Source organism: Heterodontus francisci, chromosome 13, assembly GCF_036365525.1.
Source record: "Heterodontus francisci isolate sHetFra1 chromosome 13, sHetFra1.hap1, whole genome shotgun sequence".
NCBI lineage: Eukaryota > Metazoa > Chordata > Chondrichthyes > Heterodontiformes > Heterodontidae > Heterodontus > Heterodontus francisci.
The window spans coordinates 31,092,752-31,107,105 of record NC_090383.1 but is presented as its reverse complement, the minus strand read 5'-3'; the positions used below and the strand labels follow the sequence as shown (position 1 = coordinate 31,107,105).

The window sequence follows — 14,354 nt, the reverse complement described above, 5'->3', positions numbered from 1 at the left end:
CCAGAAGAACAGCATGGTGTTAAAACAAACTAAAAATCTTTCATCGCAGCACTAGAATGTAAGGTCACATGAAACAGAATCCATATGGGAACAATTAAGAAATGGGAAGAGAAAAGGTCCAATTCTCAGTCTGCATTACAGGCCAGATACTGGAAATTAGTTTAAGTTGCAGATCGAGGCAGTTCAAAAGAGACATGCACGAATAACATGGCAATAATACTGGGTGATCTAACCCAATGTAGAGAAAAATAAAAGTAATACATGTGGTAAAAGTGAGATACATATTTTTAAAATGCATCCAGGACTGCTTCCCAGATCAGTTTAACAAGCATTTCTTGAGTTAGTTGTGGGATGTGAAGAGGAACAAATAACAATTTGGAGCAGGAGAACAATTGGATAATAGTAACCAGAACCTTTAGGTTTAATGCAATAGAAGTAGACCAGGAAAGAATCAAAGATCAAAGGTGCTGGACAGAATAAAGACAAAGCTCAACGGGTTTTTAAAAAAAAGGACCAAATTGACTGGGTAAAAAGGTGAGAAAAGGGATGGATAGATGAGCAGTGAAGAAATCAAATATGACATGGAATGAAGTACAATATCAAGAACAGCAAAGCATAGGGGGAGAGAGGAACATTTAAACACAGGCAGTGCATTCCAGACTGTCACCACCCTCTGCGTAAAAAAGTTCTTCCTCGAATCCCCCTTAAACCTCCTGCCCCTCACCTTAAACTTGTGTCCCCTAGTAACTGACCCTTCAACTAAGGGGAACAGCTGCTCCCTATCCACCCTGTCCATGTCCCTCATAATCTTGTACACCTCGATCAGGTCACCCCTCAGTCTTCTCTGCTCCAGCGAAAACAACCCAAGCCTATCCAACCTCTCTTCATAGCTTAAATGTTCCATCCCAGGCACTATCCTGGTGAATCGCCTCTGCACCCCCTCCAGTGCAATCACATCCTTCCTATAATGTGGCGACCAGAATTGCACACAGTACTCCAGCTGTGGCCTTACCAAAGTTCTATACAACTCCAACATGACCTCCTTGCTTTTGTAATCTATGCCTCGATTGATAAAGGCAAGTGTCCCATATGCCTTTTTCACCACCCTATTAACCTGCCCTTCTGCCTTCAGGGATCTATGGATAAACACGCCAAGGTCCCTTTGTTCCTCGGAACTTCCCAGTGTCAGGCCATTCATTGAATACTTCCATGTCACATTACACCTTCCAAAGTATATCACCTCACACTTTTCAGGGTTAAATTCCATCTGCCACTTTTCTGCCCATTTGACCATCCCGTCTATATCTTCCTGTAACCCAAGACACTCAACCTCACTGTTAACCACGGCCAATCTTTGTGTCATCCGCAAACTTACTGGTCCTACCCCCGACATAGTCATCTATGTCGTTTATATAAATGACAAACAATAGGGGACCCAGCACAGATCCCTGTGGTACGCCACTGGACACTGGCTTCCAGTCACTAAAACAGCCATCTGTCATCACTCTCTGTCTCCTACAGCTAAGCCAATTTTGAATCCACCTTATCAAGTTACCCTGTATCCCATGTGCATTTGCTATCTTGTTAAGTCTCCCATGTGGGACCTTGTCAAAGGCTTTGCTGAAATCCATGCAAACTACATCAACCGCACTACCCTCATCTACACACCTGGTCACATGCTCAAAAAATTTAATTACATTTTTTAGGCATGACCTCCCTCTGACAAAGCCATGCTGACTATCCCTCATCAAATTTTGCCTCTCCAAGTGGAGATAGATTCTCTCCTTCAAAATGTTCTCCAATAGTTTCCCTACCACTGACGTGAGACTCACTGGTCTGTAGTTCCCGGGCTTATCTCTACAACTTTTCTTAAATAGTGGGACCACATTAGCTGTTCCCCAGTCCTCTGGCACCTCCCCGGTGGCCAGAGAGGAATTAAAAATTTGGGTCAGAGCCCCTGAAATCTCCACCCTCGCCTCCCACAGCATCCTGGGACACAAATCGTCCAGACCTGGAGATTTGTCCGCTTTTAATACAGGCCAAAATTAAGAGTCATATAATAAAAGAAAAATAGTGCAGATGCTGGAAATCTGAAATAAAAACAAAAAATGCTGGAAATACTCAGCAGGTCTGGCAGCATCTGTGGAGAGAGAAGCAGAGTTAACGTTTCAGGTCAGTGACCTGAAGAAGGGTTCTGATGAAAGGTCACTGACCTGAAACGTTAACTCTGCTTCTCTCTCCACAGATGCTGCCAGACCTGCTGAGTATTTCCAGAATTTTTTGTTAAAATTAAGAGTCACTTGGACAAATGTGGATTAATTAAGGGCAGTCATTACAAATTTGTTGAAGGCAAATCATGTTTTATCGAGTTTTTCAATGAAGTAACAGAGAGACTTGATGAGGTGTTCAAAATCACCCTGGATGGAATGGATAAAGAGAAACTGTTCCAATTGGTGGAAGGATCAAGAACCAGAGGACACCATTTTAAGGTGACTGGAAAATGGACCAAAGGCACCATGAGGAAAAACATTTTTTGAAACACAGCAACCAGTTAGGATCTGGAATACACTGCCCGAGAGTGTGGGGGAGGGCAAACTCAATCATGTCTTTCAAAACGAAATTAGATAATTATCTGAAGAGAAAAAATTTACAAGAATATGGTGAAAAGGCAGGAGAGTGGGACTCGCTAAGTAGCTCTTAACAGAAAGCCAGTACGGACACAATGGGCCGAATGGTTGTAACACGGAAGGAAACCATTCTGAATCTATATATTCCTATAGGAAGTGAAACGGGAATACAAAGACGTAAAACTAAAATTCAAGAGGCAAGCATATACAAAATTATGGCTACCAATACTAAAAAAAATTAGGAATATAAAAACTGGAGAGGGGAAGTGTAAGGGAGATTAAAAGGGCTAAAAGAGAGAATTTAAAAATAAAACTAGCAGAAAATATATAAAGGAAATAGTAATGGCCTTTGTAAGCACATAAAAAAGTGAAAGAATAGTTAGATGATGAGTGGCCACTCAAGGAAAGAACAACTTGAATTTATGAAGTACCTGCAACATAACAAAGAGTGGACATAGACAAAATGGTCTGAATTGCCTCCTTGTGTCCTGTAGATTTAATGCTTTTTAAGAGTATACAGTTTCATAAAGGGGAGAAATTTTTTCTAATTAGTTAGTAAAAAAATAAACAGGATCCAGTTTCAAAAGAACACTGATTATTGAAGATGGATTTTAGAATTAACCCGGTGTTTAAATATACTCCTCACTGGAACTGGCGCGCTCTATATTGAAGAAGAAAGAAGTGACAAATGGATCATTGGTGAGGAGCTCCAAAAAAAGCGAGGACATCTATAATTAGAGGCCTGTGTTTGGAATCGGGATATTGTTTGTGACAAGGTTCTTCAGGTGTGTGGCATATCCAGCAGCTGAAGTCATATGTGGGTGATTTGATTGATAAATTGTGCAGTATCAACTAAATCTTCCCAGCAGCAATCAAGGGGAGTGCTACAAAAGAGGAATGATACAGGCAGGTGGAAAATAGCAGAGCCAACAGCAGTGTCCAGTAATTTGGGGGCTCAATTATCTCTCCATTGCGAATAACCTCCATTAGGTCCTCCCCATTATGCTTGATGACTGAGATTCCAGTGAAGTATAACGTCCTATTATTTGAACTGCCAATTTTCAGTACTCGCTTTTTTTCTTGAAGGTGGCAACGCCTTACTGGGATATGGTTACACAAGTCCTGATCACCCTTCAGTATCTTGCCTGTGTTACCATGCTTCATGGATACTCCAAGGTATCGGCAGACTATTTGATTACAAGGGGATTAGATCAAAGCTCGATTTTTGTCCTCACCAAATCGAGAACCACATGCACGCCTAGAAATGTTCAATCCTCATCTAGTGAGCCATCAGCAGAGCTGAACATAATTGCATCATTCTCCCTTTTAGTGGTTTGAATATGCCAAGTTTCAAGATCAATTCTTTTCAAATTACCCCATTTTGCATAGATCACAGTGTATTAATTACACCTAATGTATAACATGTTTTGATGCTACTGTAATTACAGTAAATATAGCAATTTGAGTTATGAAATGAAAATATTCACACTACACAATGTCACATTTTAACCATCTTAGTTAGCACCAGATTTTACTTTATGACGGGGTATTCCAGAATAGAGAACAGTCCAATTGTGCAGGACAATTAATTCAAGAAAAAAAAGTTAGGATCAGGAATTCTGATGCAACTTCAATTGTCTATGTTATTTTACAGTGTTATTTTTAGTCATTATTATAATGCAAAACACAGTTGTGAATTTTCTGATACGAGCACTATACCTACCCAAAAGATTTCAGGGTAATCCCGGAGATTAATCAAACTCTGAACTACATTTCTGCGATCTTCCGTCCATTGCCGCTTGCAAAACACTATCTCCAGAAAATACCACATCCAACCAATCAGAGGAACGTAGGCTAGCTCCTTTTTTGCAAGTACTTTCGAACTCTACACAAGAAAACAATTTTTAAAAATGTTACATTAACAGTTTGCAGTCCCTAAAAACGATGAAGTATAGGAAAGTAGTCAAAGCATTCATGTGCCCTCAAGGCAAATGTATGGAAGAAACGTGGGTGAGGGGCTCTTAAATAGGAGCAGTAGGGGGTGACAAAAAGGGGGTAGTTTTAAAATTCACTGTCTGGAAAGAAACCTGTTAGAACTTATGCCCATTAGAGACCTCCCCAATACTCATCCCACTGAAAACAAAAAGGGATAAAAAAATCCAATGAGTTCGCTATAGGGTATCAATCTGTTCCATTACATACAGCACAGTTAAAAATTACCCCCAAACAGTCACAGAGCCACACATCTATTTGCAATCTCTTTATGAATAAGGAAGGCTGTTTTGCAAAATAAAAAATGTCCTCAGAATATTCTATAATAGATTTTCATCATTTACTGACAATATCAATAACAGTATCAACTGCAGCAATTTAGTTTGTGTACTTTTATTATTCTTCACACCAAGGCTCCTGGTAATCTCTGAGTTACAACTCAGGATCGAAGAGCAGGTTATCAGCAGAGCAAATACAGCGAACAGCACAAATCACTTCATAATAGTTGCTGCTTTGATTAAAGGAAAATACACTAGTTTCTTTACCACCTGGCAAAACATTAGGTAAAAAATGAATGGAATTCATATAATCCAACAAGCAAAATTTTATGATGACAGCAACTTGATATCATAACTTGCATTTATATAGTACTTCCAAGGAAGAACCACGACCCAAGGCATTTCAAAAGCATAACCAGATAAAGGGAGGATGCTGTCGTAGGGTTTGTGAAGGTTAAAGGTGTCGTGGAGGCAGGGCAGGGGTGTGAGTTCATGTAGAGATTTAAGCACGAGGGTGAGAATTTTAAATTAGAAATGTTGAACTGGAAGTCAGTGCAAGCTCCCACAACAATGATAAAGCTGTATACAAAAATAATGCAAGTTGCCCACAAAATCCAGTTGACAGTTGTTGACTATTTTTCAGCTCCACACAATTTTTTCAATTAATTGTATTAGTTTTGGCAATTAACAATTGGTATGTGCATATGATTAAACACTTTTGGAGAACAGATTGATGGTCTGCTGTGATGCCCTGGGAGCCCCATTAAAGTGTGGTAGCCAGAGCCATCTTGGTAGCAGTCCGAGTTTCCACTGCAGCACTCAGCCCTTCTATATTGGAAACAATGGACTCCAAAGCTCTGCGCAAAGCCCTGTGCCAAATTGACACTGGATTCCTCCATGCTCTGACAGTGCACTGGAAAGCTTGTGCTCAACATTCATTGGGTTACGTACACTGAATAACCATCTTCTGTAGTCTGGTCCAAAATCCTCATATCATTTTTCTGCAGCAAAACTAGTATGCAACATCCCTCTCTGGCAAGCTGGCACCTGCCCTATCCTATTCCCTCCGTTTCCACCCACCCCCCCACCCCCGGCTCCTGTGCACTTAATGCCCGATGTCTCAGCACAGGCAAATATCACTGCTGTCCTGGCCTCTAAAATACACGCAATATCAGTGTCTAAGCTGTTGGTTGCGAGTTTTCTTCCTCATCCTCCACTGACTTGAAAGGCTCCCGTTCTTGGATGTCTGAAAAGAAGGGACAAGGGATAGGTTGTGGTGAATGGAGAGGAGAAAGTAAGAAGTGTGTGCTTAAATCAGGGTTGTCCAACCTTTTCGAGCAGAGGGCTGCATTACAATTTTTACTTGGCCTGGGGGGGGCCGGTGAGCAAATTTCTAAAGATAAAAGCGTTAAAAATTTATCTTGCCAATAACAACAACAAATGTGCATTTTTCTGAAGAAGCTTTAAATGATATGACTAATTTATTGACTTACTTTCTCGTCACTATATTGAAAATTGATTTAGTGACATACTTGGCATCATTTTTGCTCGTATAAGTAGTCAATCTCTGCCCGCGCACTTCATGTAGCGATGCAGAGTATTCTGGATAGATGTCCATCTTTCAGGAGAGACCTTGATATCTCTCCCCACACCCACCTCACCCCCCCCGCCCCGTGGTGTGTGTGTGTCTCGTTCTCTCTTCCCCCCCACCCCCCTCCCCTCCCTTCTAGGACTAAGGGACACTGATTGAAAGTTTTGTGCAAAAGATGCAGTGGAAATTTGAGGAAGCACTTCTTTTACGCAGCAGGTGGTAATGACCTGGAATTCACTGTCCACAAGGGTGAAGGAAGCGGAGACAATCAATGACATCAAGAGGAAGCTGGATGGCCATTAGAGAAATAGACTTGCAGGGCTACGGGGATTGAGCCAGGGAGTGGGACTGACTGCAGAGCTCTGTGGAGAGCCAACATGGGCTCGATAGACAGAATGGCCTCCTTCTGTGCTGTAACTAAATGACTCTTTGACTATCTCCCCCACCCTCTCTCTCTTTCTCCCCCCTCTGTCTGTCTGTCTCCCTCTCTGTATCTCGCCCCCCAACCCACTCTCTGTATCTCTCCACCCCATGTCTCCAGTGTTCCCCGCTGCCCGCTCAGTGTTGCTTGCTCAGTGTTCCCCACTGTGTTCTCCACTCTCTCTGTTTCCCCTCCCTTTCTCTCTCCCCCTTTTGTTCTGTGGTACGATCCCTCCCTTCCCCTCCTCCACCCCTGCCCCTCCCTCCCCCCCCTCCACCCCATCCCCTCCTCCCTCTGACCCTTTCTCTCCCTCTCCCCTGCTCTTTCTCTCTCAGTTGCAAAGAGCAGAACGCTCAGCAGAAGGTTTTAAAAACACTGCGTTGTCAGTTTCACTGATGTCAACTGCTGACATTTCACAACTGACTCAGGGTTTTCTGGCAGGGTTTTTCAAAAACAAAGTCAGAACCCGCCGGAAATTTCTGGGAAATTTCTCATCTCTAGTCATGGTGGGGATGCAGAATGGCCCCGGCAACAGTTTACACCTGTGGGCCGGATGGAAACATTTGGCAGGCCGGATCCTGGACCACGGGCCGTATGTTTGACAACCCTGGCTTAAATCATCTGCAGCTTGCAAGTCAGAAGAGATTGTATGACGAGGATGTCGTAGAATGAGAGGAGGATTAGGTATGCAAACATCTCAATTATTGCTAGTTTCAGCCCCGCCAGTGGCCATGACCTTGATGATGCCCTTTTCCCCTTCCCATGATGGCCAGAACGGTCTCCTCCACGGACGTTACAACATGTAGGCACACTTCTCCTCCAGTTTTTTGCTGCTGTCTGCAGTTATGCATCATATCCTCCTTCAAGAAAGAGGTTAGTGTGTCAGTGAGCGTTCAACAATATGTTGGATGATGCGATTGCCATGGTTGAGTAGCTGTCATTGCGTGCAAGCTAACAGTTGTAGGTGTGAGGCTTGCAACAGTGCTGAGTGTGTGAGGGTAAGGTAAATAAAGCATATGAACTTTAGGGTTGAGTACTGATTGATTGATTTGAGATTGTTGGAAAGTGGATGATTGGGGCATAAAGAATTGAGCAGTGGACGAGGCTAATGGTGCAGTTGCTAGGATATGCTATTTGAAGATGAACACAATCACCTTGACAACTTGTGTGACATCATTAAACTTCTTTCATACACTGCATTAGGTTCTCGGAGCAATATTCCTGCACTGACTTCCACCACTATTTTTTCCCACTGCCTCCTGAGCATATATGTGGAGGGTCTCCTGCGACCCACGTCCTGCCAATAGAGAACATTTCTTCTTTCTACCTCTTCTACCAAGACTTCCAGTGCTTGTCCGAAAATCTTGATGCTTACTGTCTCATGTGTATGACTCAAAAGTTTTTTTTTAAATTTCCAAAATATACTTTATTCATAAAAATCTGTAAAAAAAAATACATTACCAGTTTCAAACAGCACCAAGTCAAAAAATACGAACAGTGCAAAGGAGGTCAGTTTCCTTCAATACAATCATGAGTTGCCTCACAACCCTTCCACTTCATTTGTCATGCCATGTCCATTTTTACATTTTACAGCAAATGAAAATTTTCCCGATACATTGAGGGGTTTTCCATGGATCCAGCCCCTCCATTCAGCTTGGTGGGGGGACCTTACACAGCGGTCTTTCCCAATTGAGCGTTTGCTGCGGCTGACTCAAGCTTTAGTGCGTCCCTCAACACGTAGTCCTGGACCTTGGAATGTGCTAGTCTGCAACATTCGGTCGTGGACAACTCTGAGTACGATTCAAAAGTATTACAGCCCAGATTGGCTTTTGAAAAAACCTCATCACCGCTTTCAGCCACAATGCACATTCCCTTTAACGGGTGCAGGCTGCCTCTAAGTAGCACTAGCCACTCGGAATATCAGTTCCCCAGTGAATGCATGCAGCCAATGAACAGTGCAAGGAGCATTGGTTGCATGCACCAAATGAATGTGCTACCTGCAAAACAATGAACGGGCATGGGTTAATTGCGTTATGCAATTTCCACACCCATTTTCACAGATCAGCCAATTTCTAACCCCATATAACTTTACTTGCCTATTCATTAGCATTTAAAGAGTTCGCCTGCTGGACTTGATAGAGGTTGTTTTATTAACCTACTTAAATTTCAATGTTACTATTAATTACAAGCAATACACTAACACATAGATGTCACTACCAATTACACGGTACAACCTCAAATACTCATTTGATCACCGTTATATGCTTGGCACAATCTTCATCCTATCAACAGCACAGGCATCAAAAATTGTCCTGAGCGCTCTACCTCTCTGGGATGCTTGGCTTTTCTTATTTTAGGTTTTTCTGCATGTATTGCACAAATTCCCAACCCACCTTTTGGCAATATTATCCTTTAGTGTGGAGCTATTTGTTCTAATCTGGAATTCTGTGTATTAGGGTTGGAGGTATGACAATCTCCCCACCAGGACAATGAATCCTTGCAACCATAAGGCCTGCTTGTTGCAAAATTTATTAAGTTAGAGAGAACAGACTTTGAATTGGTACCACACCAGACATCCCTATCTGCCGGATTGACAGCTTAAAACTGCTAATTCAGGTAATTTTTAGTCAAACAAATTCCAGCAGTCTTTGCTTTCCAAATAGCCTATTTTTCCAAAGCAGACTGGATATAGGTAGTGGATTGCTTTCTCGCTGACCTTAAAACTGGCTGAAGCCCTGAAGAGTAAATTAGTTAACTTCTCAGCTCAGGATTAGCAAATGGAGTTTTAAATAAATACAAAGCACTAACCCTATTAAAAAACATATATACATACACACAAAAGAGATAAACGGTTACCTGAAGCATTCAGTGAAACAAAACCATAAAGCTCCATTTAATTTGATCAAGGAAATCTACCATTTCAGTGGCACAACGGTTTAAAACAATCTCCACAAATGTAACTGTGTACTATTTAGAGCACAAGCTTGAGTATTTCTGGAGCATGACAAACCAGGATTCAGATCATATTAATAAATTGCTCAGACTCAACTTTCACAGTTTATATTAATTTAACTCCTTGATGCATTACTGCTTCGATGCTCTCCACTCTATACATTCATACAAGTATAACATCCTTAGTTTATGATGGGGGGCCAAATGTGGATTTTTCCAGTTCAAGCACAAAGATACTCTTGCATTCCAGCTGAAAATGATAATTACACAGGTAAATACCTACATCCTGATGCAGTACATATATTTGCACACCAAGCCAGGTCTAAAGTTTGGATGGAATATGAAAAGATTTTAATTCCCGACTACACAGAGCAACAGAAAAAGGCAGCCACCAGAAATTTTGAAAAATAAACCAGAAAAATTTTAGAACTTTTTAAAATGATAGCACCATTTAAAAAGGAACAATTTGAAACATTAGACACTTAAAGAAAGTGGAAAAAAATTAGGTTTCCCCTCATCCCACCAATAAAAATTAAGAGTAGGGGAATGTTGTACAGCTTTCACACCGAGAGCCCTTTGTTTAGAACACACTGGGTATGATTTTTGAAGGTTTCTTTAGGTGCTAAAGAGCCTTTAAGCTGGCCAAGATGGGTCTTAAGCCCATTGGTTTAGTCTGCGTTTAATACAAGACACCATTCGGTAAATGAGTTCAAGTGTATGATAGGAACAGCTCCTCAGAGAATCGTTAAGGGGCTGACTACCACTTAAATTGCCTATCGCTCATTAATGAGGTCGTACAGCATTTTGGTAGATAGTGTTGACCCAACCTCCTCAAAGTGACCAGAATATCGAGAGTAAACAAGTCGTTGCTGAAGATTTCTACTCAGCACTACTTGAAGGTGCACTCACCTTATGCTGTTTACTTGGTGCTGAATGTTTGAAAAGGCATTTTGATACACAGCGAGACTTACAAGGACACGGTCATGACTTCACGAATATTAATTCCGGAAATTCTCTGGAGGACTTCACCTAAAAGGACTTATAGGAGTCACCAGAGGAAAGGTCATGGCATCTTGTTTGGGATCCCTCTTGGTGCAGGAGGAATAGGGTCGGACGACATAAGGCAAAGCAGAGCAGCATTAGCTGCTGCAGGAGAGGGATGGAGGACAAAGTAAACTCCTTCCTCCCTACTGGTGCAGGACATCCCTACTCCTCTGGATCTCCTCCACCAGAACCTCCAGTGCCACAAAGAAGAATCTATGTACCCTCTTCCTCAGTAACTGAGCCATCCTGAAAGCTGTGCTGTGTGTAACTGCATTCCACACCTTCAGTGAAAGTGCATGCATACAGCACACATAATACTACTCCACGAAACTTGCTTCGAATCAGCGCTCGCGTGCTAAACCTGCAGGTGTCTGTTTTAGCACCTCCAGGCAAGTTCAAATTATGGCAAGCAAAAATTAGAATCAAAATTTTGCGCTAAAACAAGATTTCAAGCAAGTGTGTCTTATTAGCACTGCACCCATTTAGTGCCTGTTTTCATCCTTTCGCCAAAATAACCAAGTTTTTGGCTACTTCACAAGATTTACATAATTAAAAGGAAGGCAACTGCATCAGTATATTAAAATCACCCTAATTTAAGTTAAATACCAATTTGGAATGATTTAAAAGGTCAGCAAATGCTTTGATTTTGTTGTAGTCTCATTTCCTAAGTGATATCTGTTTGGTCCATCGTGCAGCAAGCCTTAAACCACTAAGATACATGATCCTTCTTTCATCTCATCACCAGCTACACTCAGGATACCTTCAATCCCTTGATATCGGAGTGGAAAAAAGATGAACATTTGAAACATTTTCTCCAAAGCCAGTACTGCAACTTTCTCAAGTGAAACAGAAAACAAAATTACAATCTATGAAATAAACCTATACTTTTTAGTGTGATAGATGATCATCAATTTTTACTGAGCTAGAAGATCTTCAGAAAGCTGAAACACTTCATTATTAACAGCAACCGCTAGGGGTCTGTGATAAGGTTTCAACGGTCTGCCAAATTGGACTTAGAACTCCTACCAGAGCACCCCAGAAGTGCCAACTGGTGAACTGAAAATCAATCACCGAGGCAAGGTCAACACTGCACCCACAGTAAGCAGCCTTGATCCATCCAATTTTAACAGGTCTACCGTGATGCATTTTGGCAACTGCCAGCTGGCTTCCCAGTGGCTGACTGGGTTAGTTCTGGTATTGTTGGCAGCCCCTTCACCCTGACTAGTCCAAAAAGATACAACCCATAAATGTGGGAGTTGGCCCAACTGTTAAGTCGAAAAGTGTGCTGCTTCCTTGCCGTCATTCCATCCAGCAAAGACACAGGCACATAGGCTTGATGCTCCCCATCTCAGCAAGGCCTTTACCTGCCATTAACCCAGAGCAGATCCGATGTTCCAATTCATTAACGGATCAGGTCAGCACCTGACCCAACAGGGGAGTCACCCTTTCACACCCTTCCCTTGCTCACTCAGAGCCAGTGCAGCCAAACAGCACAGGTCAGCGCCAGTACTTTGAAATGAATGACTCCCAGAGGAGTCAGACTTATAAGTCTGGAGCAAAATGCATCAGACCTCAGCCATACAAATTAAGGGAAATGCACAATGGGAAACAGTTAACCAAAGTAATTCTAGGTCTTCACCCACACAGGGCAGCACTCTTTCAAGAAGATACTTGATTAACCATTTCCCACTTTGACTTAGTCACTGAAAATTATTTTTAGTTTTTGGTTAACCATTATGGGCACGGTATCATAATGGTTATGTTACCGGACTAGTAAGTCAGAGGCTGGACTAATGATCCAGAACTCCCAATTCAAATCACATCACGGCAGATGGGAAATTTATATTCAGTTAATTAAATAAATCTGGAACTAAAAAGCTAGTATCGATAATGGTGATTATGAAACCATCCGATCGTCCTTGAGTGAAGAAAATCTGCCATCCTTACCCTCTTAAATAGCAGTCAAGCCACTCAGTTGTATCAAGCTAATACAAAGAAATTGAATAGAATTGGACATATCCTTCAGCATCCTAGGCACTGGATACAACAAAGGCACACCCAGGCCAGTCGACCCTGTAAAGATTTCCTCATCAACATCTGGAGAATTCACAGGATCATTACAGTGCAGAAGGAGGCCATTCAGCCCATCGTGTCCGCTGCAGCTCTCCAAAAGAGCAATTCACTCAGTTCTATTCCCCCACCTTCTTCCTGTATCCCTGCACATTCTCCATTTTCATATAACAATCTAATTCCCTTTTCAATGCTTCAATTGAACCTGCCTCCATCACACTCAGGCAGTGCATTCCAGACCTTAACCACTCTCTGCGTGAAAAAGAATTTCTTCATGTCACTTTTGCTTCTCTTACCAAATGCTTGAAATCTATGCTCTCTTGTTCTCAATCCTTTCACTAGTGGTAACAGTTTCTCTCTATCTACTCTGTCCAGACCCCTTATGATTTTGAATACCTCTATCAAATCAACACTCAGCCTTCTCTTCTCCAAGGAAAAGAGTCTTAACTTCTCCAATCTATCTTCATAACTGAAGTTCCTCATCCCTGGAACCATTCTCATGAATCTTTTCTGCACTCTTTCCAATGTCCTCACGTCTTTCCTGAAGTGCGGTGTGCAATCCTCCAGCTGAGGCCGAACTACTGTCTTATACAAGTTCAACATAATTTCCTTACTCTTGTACTCTATACACCTATTAATAAAGTCCAGGATACAATGCTTTATTAACCGCTCTCTCAACCTGTCCTGCCTTCAATGACTTATGCACATATACACCTAGGTCCCTCTGCTCCTGCACCTCCTTTAGAATTATACCCTTTATTGTATATTGTCTCTCCATGTTCTTCCTACCAAAATGAATCACTTCACATTTCTCTGCTTTGAACTTCATCTGCCACCTGTCTGCCCATTCCACCAACTTGTCTATCTCCTTTTGGAGTTCTACACTATCCTCCTCACAGTTCACAATGCTTCCAAGTTTCGTATCATCTGCAAACTTTGAAATTGTGCCCTGTACACCAAGGCCTAGGTCATTAATATACATCAGGAAAAGCAAGGGTCCCAACACTGACCCCTGAGGAACTCCACTACAAACCTTCCTCCAGCATATCTATGTTGCTACCGTCCTTTTTATTCCATGAGCTATAAGTTTGCTCACAAGTCTGTTGCCTAGCACTGTATCAAATGCCTTTTGAAGGTCCATGTACACGACATCAATTTGCACCAAAACTGGAAGAACTGTCCCACAGACTACTCGAGCAACAGCTGACAGTCACACTCACAGCTTCACTCCCTCCACCACCGACGCACAGTGGCAGCAGTGTGTACCATCTACAAGATGCACTGCAGCAATGCACCAAGGCTTCTTAGACAACACCTTCCAAACCCGCAACCTCCACCAATCAGAAGGACAAGGGCAGCAAACGCATGGGAATACCACC

General features: G+C 42.1%; 1 protein-coding gene across 3 annotated transcripts in view; it reads right to left on the bottom strand.

The window, feature by feature from the left end:
- agpat4 (1-acylglycerol-3-phosphate O-acyltransferase 4 (lysophosphatidic acid acyltransferase, delta)) overlaps positions 1 to 14,354 on the bottom strand; it is a 247,761-nt gene that overhangs the window by 74,046 nt on the left and 159,361 nt on the right. For all 3 annotated transcript variants that reach the window (XM_068044613.1, XM_068044614.1, XM_068044612.1), the window contains exon 4: positions 4,351 to 4,512. In XM_068044613.1, coding sequence (XP_067900714.1) covers positions 4,351 to 4,512 — 162 coding nt within the window. The remainder of the gene's footprint in view (positions 1 to 4,350; positions 4,513 to 14,354) is intronic.